General features: G+C 54.6%; 1 protein-coding gene across 1 annotated transcript in view; it reads left to right on the forward strand.

The window, feature by feature from the left end:
• The first annotated feature begins 403 nt into the window (after nucleotides 1-403).
• The window catches only part of LOC119318983 (flavin-containing monooxygenase FMO GS-OX-like 8), a 4,324-nt gene continuing 934 nt past the window's right edge, over nucleotides 404-3,793 (forward strand). Inside the window, exons 1-3 of the mRNA XM_037593514.1 lie at nucleotides 404-1,347; nucleotides 1,453-1,674; nucleotides 1,753-1,938. Coding sequence (XP_037449411.1) covers nucleotides 625-1,347; nucleotides 1,453-1,674; nucleotides 1,753-1,938 — 1,131 coding nt within the window. The 5' untranslated portion in view covers nucleotides 404-624. The remainder of the gene's footprint in view (nucleotides 1,348-1,452; nucleotides 1,675-1,752; nucleotides 1,939-3,793) is intronic.

Below are 3,793 nucleotides of genomic sequence, written 5' to 3' on the forward strand. Positions count from 1 at the left end.
CTCTATTTGCTCGTTCATGTGATGGCCGTATATATGATGTTCGTAGATGTTTCGGTTCTATGTACTGTACGCTCTCACATGCTTAGGTATCGGTATGAAATGCATACCGTATTTGCCATGCTTACTGTTTATTCATGGATTAGTTTAGTGGAAAAAGTGGTAATATTTTCAACAGTAGTTCCAGTAGGTACGTGCACGGTGCAATTTGGCTACACACGAGCACCGCACGTGAATCATTGCACTTTTCTGAAAGATCTAAAAAATAATCTGTTTGAAAGATCTCAATTATTGCACTTTGGATTGTACTGTAACGACGAGCACAGTACGCCACCTTTCATGGTCTGCTGGTGATACACTACGGTACACCACCACCTAACAGAAAAATGGGAGACATCCCATCGACTCATGCAACCACCTAAACTTTCTACCACTGTTTATCACAGTGGGCGGAGTGTCTGATCTGACAGATAATGCACATAAAAGAGCCAATGCAACGGAAGAAGGCAGCATGCGCGATCGGAGCCAAGCTCGAGCAATCCACCGCGCGACTTCCCGAGAATCGACATGGTCTGCGACGAGAGCATGCCATTGGAACGCAAGTAGGTATGCGTGATCGGAGCCGGGATGGCCGGGCTGGCGTCAGCCCGCGAGCTGCGCCGGGAGGGCCACGACGTGACGGTGCTGGAGCAGAACGCCGACGTGGGCGGGCAGTGGCTGTACGACCCGAGGAGCGATGGCGCCGACGACCCGCTCGGCGCCGCGGAGACGGTGAAGGTGCACGGCAGCCTGTACGCGTCCCTCCGCGCCATCAGCGCCAGGGAGAACATGGGGTTCACCGACTTCCACTTCGCGCCCAAGGACGGCCGCGACGGCCGCCGCTTCCCGGGCCACCGCGAGGTGCAGCTCTACCTCAGGGACTTCTGCGACGCGTTCGGGCTCATGGAGGCGGTCCGGCTCAACACGCGTGTCCTGCGCGTCGCCATGGCGGTGGCTCCGACGCGGAAGTGGACGGTGAGGTCCGTACACGAGGGCACGGAGGAGGAGGAGGTCTTCGACGCCGTCGTCGTGGCGAACGGCCACTACTCGCAGCCGAGGCTGCCAAGCATCCAGGGCATGGAGGCGTGGAGGGGGAGGCAGATGCACAGCCACTCGTACAGGGTGCCGGAGCCGTTCCGGGGCGACGTGGTGGTGGTGGTCGGGTGCGGGGCGAGCGGCAAGGACATCGCCATGGAGGTCCGCGGGGTCGCCAAGGAGGTGCACCTCGTGGCCAAGTCCATGGAGGAGGTCACCCCCGGGCTCGCCAAAGTGCTCGCCAAGCATAGCGCCAACCTGCACCTGCAACTGCACGTACGTACTACTACGTCTATTCCGTGCTCCAGTCAGTCACGTCTCACGTCGGTCGGTCTCCACATGCAAAACGAAACGAGTGACCCGTACATGGAAAGCTACTAGGTGGAGCGCCTGTGCGAGGACGGGCTGGTGGTGTTCGGCGGCGGCGGCTCCGGCGTCCTCGCCGACACCATCATCTACTGCACGGGGTACAATTACTCTTTCCCGTTCCTGCACACGGCGGGGGCGGTCACCGTCGACGACAACCGCGTCGGCCCGCTGTTCGAGCACGTGTTCCCGCCGTCGCTGGCGCCGTCGCTCTCCTTCGTCGGCATACCCATAAAGGTTCGTGAAATCATAAGCATTACAGCAGATCTTGATTATACGTACCAAAACAAATTAATCAATGCGTCTGGTACGCAGGTGTTTGCGCCCCGGTTCTTCGAGGCTCAGGCGAAATGGGGGGCGCAGGTGCTGTCAGGGAGGAGGACGCTGCCGCCGGAGCAGGAGATGATGCGGTCCGTGGAGGAGTATTACCGTGCCAGGGAGATCGCGGGCGTGCCCAAGAAGTACACCCACGACGTCTGCTTGTCTGAGACCATGCCCACGGTACGAACAACAAATTTAGCAGACTCCCTAAAAAGAGGGATCGACTATGCATCCTACCTGAAAAAAGAGCATCTGTCGGTCACTTATATTCTAGACCGTCTGATCTTCATCCAACGACTGTGAACAGACTTACACTGCTCATATTCAACCTCTGGTTTCTTCTTTCTCCCGTGTAGCCGTCAGCCAGCCCAGGCCTAGCCGCTGCGTCCGCCCCCATGGCCGGTGTCTAGCGCCACCTCGCCGTCCCGCCCTTCCCTCTACCTCTCCCCACCGCCGTGCTGGCCGTCACCCTGGTCATCCCTCTAACCCGTCTCACCTAAAATAACTCGGGCGATCCCCTGCACCCCACCACCCCCTAATATAGATATTGGGGTCATGGCTTCCCCTAAGATAGCTTCTCTTCTCCGGCGAGTTCCGGTACATTAGAATTAGCAAAACCAAAAATGAAATTTTGGATTTGCTATTCTCAGCCGACTCTTAGTCAATACAGAGTCCAGTCCCAATCCATCTGACGTTGAGGTCCATGTAAGTTATTTTTTTGGATCCCGATACCGCTCAGACGTTCATCTTTTACCATGGCAAATCGAAAGTTTTTATGGCAATTTTAGTGACATGAGGATGACAAGTTTAGTTAGCAAGCGTGAGAAATCCGTGCTCAGTGTTTCTTTTGCCAGGAAATTACCATGTGTGTCAACTAAACTTGTTATCCACGCGTCACTAAAATTGCCATCAAAAAAGTAAGATTTGCCATGGTCAAATCCCGAACGTTCGGGATTTATCATTTTCGTTTTTCTAAGTTTGGAAGCAGAAACTAGAAATTCTTTTGCACTAGTCTAGATGAACAATTTTTCATAACATAGTGAACTTCTTTCCGGATGTCTATTAACAAATTTGTAAAATCTCGGTCGACTAACCACTAGTTGGGTCCAAAATTGTTTAACTTTAAAGCAAGCGTGCAAAGTCAGATTCACTAAAACTACAACATTTATATTTTTACCGCCATGTGGAGCCTACTTGTCGATGTGATACATACTTATTTTGCCTTCTTTTTGGTTTAACCTACATTCTTCCCCCAACCACACCGCAACAGTATCTCTACTGTCTACCACTTTCCACACCACCCATAAGCTCATGTCGAGGCACCGGTCGTTGCTACTAGAGGGAGTGCGATGTGAAGCCCTTGGACATCGTGAGTGGGGAAGAAAGCGGCCACAGAAGGTGCACGATAGGCGACGACACACTCAACAACTTGGTGGGGTAAGGGAGAGATGACCTCATCATCGCTGGCCATGGCGGCATTCATATTGGCCGCCGACCTATCGCTAGGTGGCGACGAGGGTGGGTGGTAGCGAAAACTGGTCCACAATGCCGAATGGAGGTAGTTGGCGCTAGTTTAGTGGTGTTGTGACGAACCCTCCCTCCATACCCGCAACACACACACAGACTGTAGTTACAAAGGGGCGTGGCTAATAGTCAATCGACTGAAAACTGGGTTTGGGTCGGTCGATCATTTTGGACCGTTGGATGGAAAATCAACAGCGAGATCGTCTTCTTCAATCTCCGGCTCATCTTCCTCCTCTGACCACCTCATGTACCACCGGTCGGGCCGCCTGCTGCCCCCCCTCCGAGGCCATCGGCGTCCCACGACCGCCTCGCCACACCTCCCACCCCTGAACCCCCCCCACTAGTCTTGTCGCCTCCCCAGCCATCCCTCTAGCCCTAAGCGATGACCGGTTTTTCTCCGGCGAACTTGCACCACCGCCGTGCTGCCACCCCCGACCACCGTTGTGCTGCCTCCCCCACCCCCACCCTAAGATAGATGATGGGGTAGACTGCCAGCGAGCTTCTTCCACTC

This window comes from Triticum dicoccoides, chromosome 6A (genome assembly GCF_002162155.2).
Source record: "Triticum dicoccoides isolate Atlit2015 ecotype Zavitan chromosome 6A, WEW_v2.0, whole genome shotgun sequence".
Taxonomy (NCBI): Eukaryota; Viridiplantae; Streptophyta; class Magnoliopsida; order Poales; family Poaceae; genus Triticum; species Triticum dicoccoides.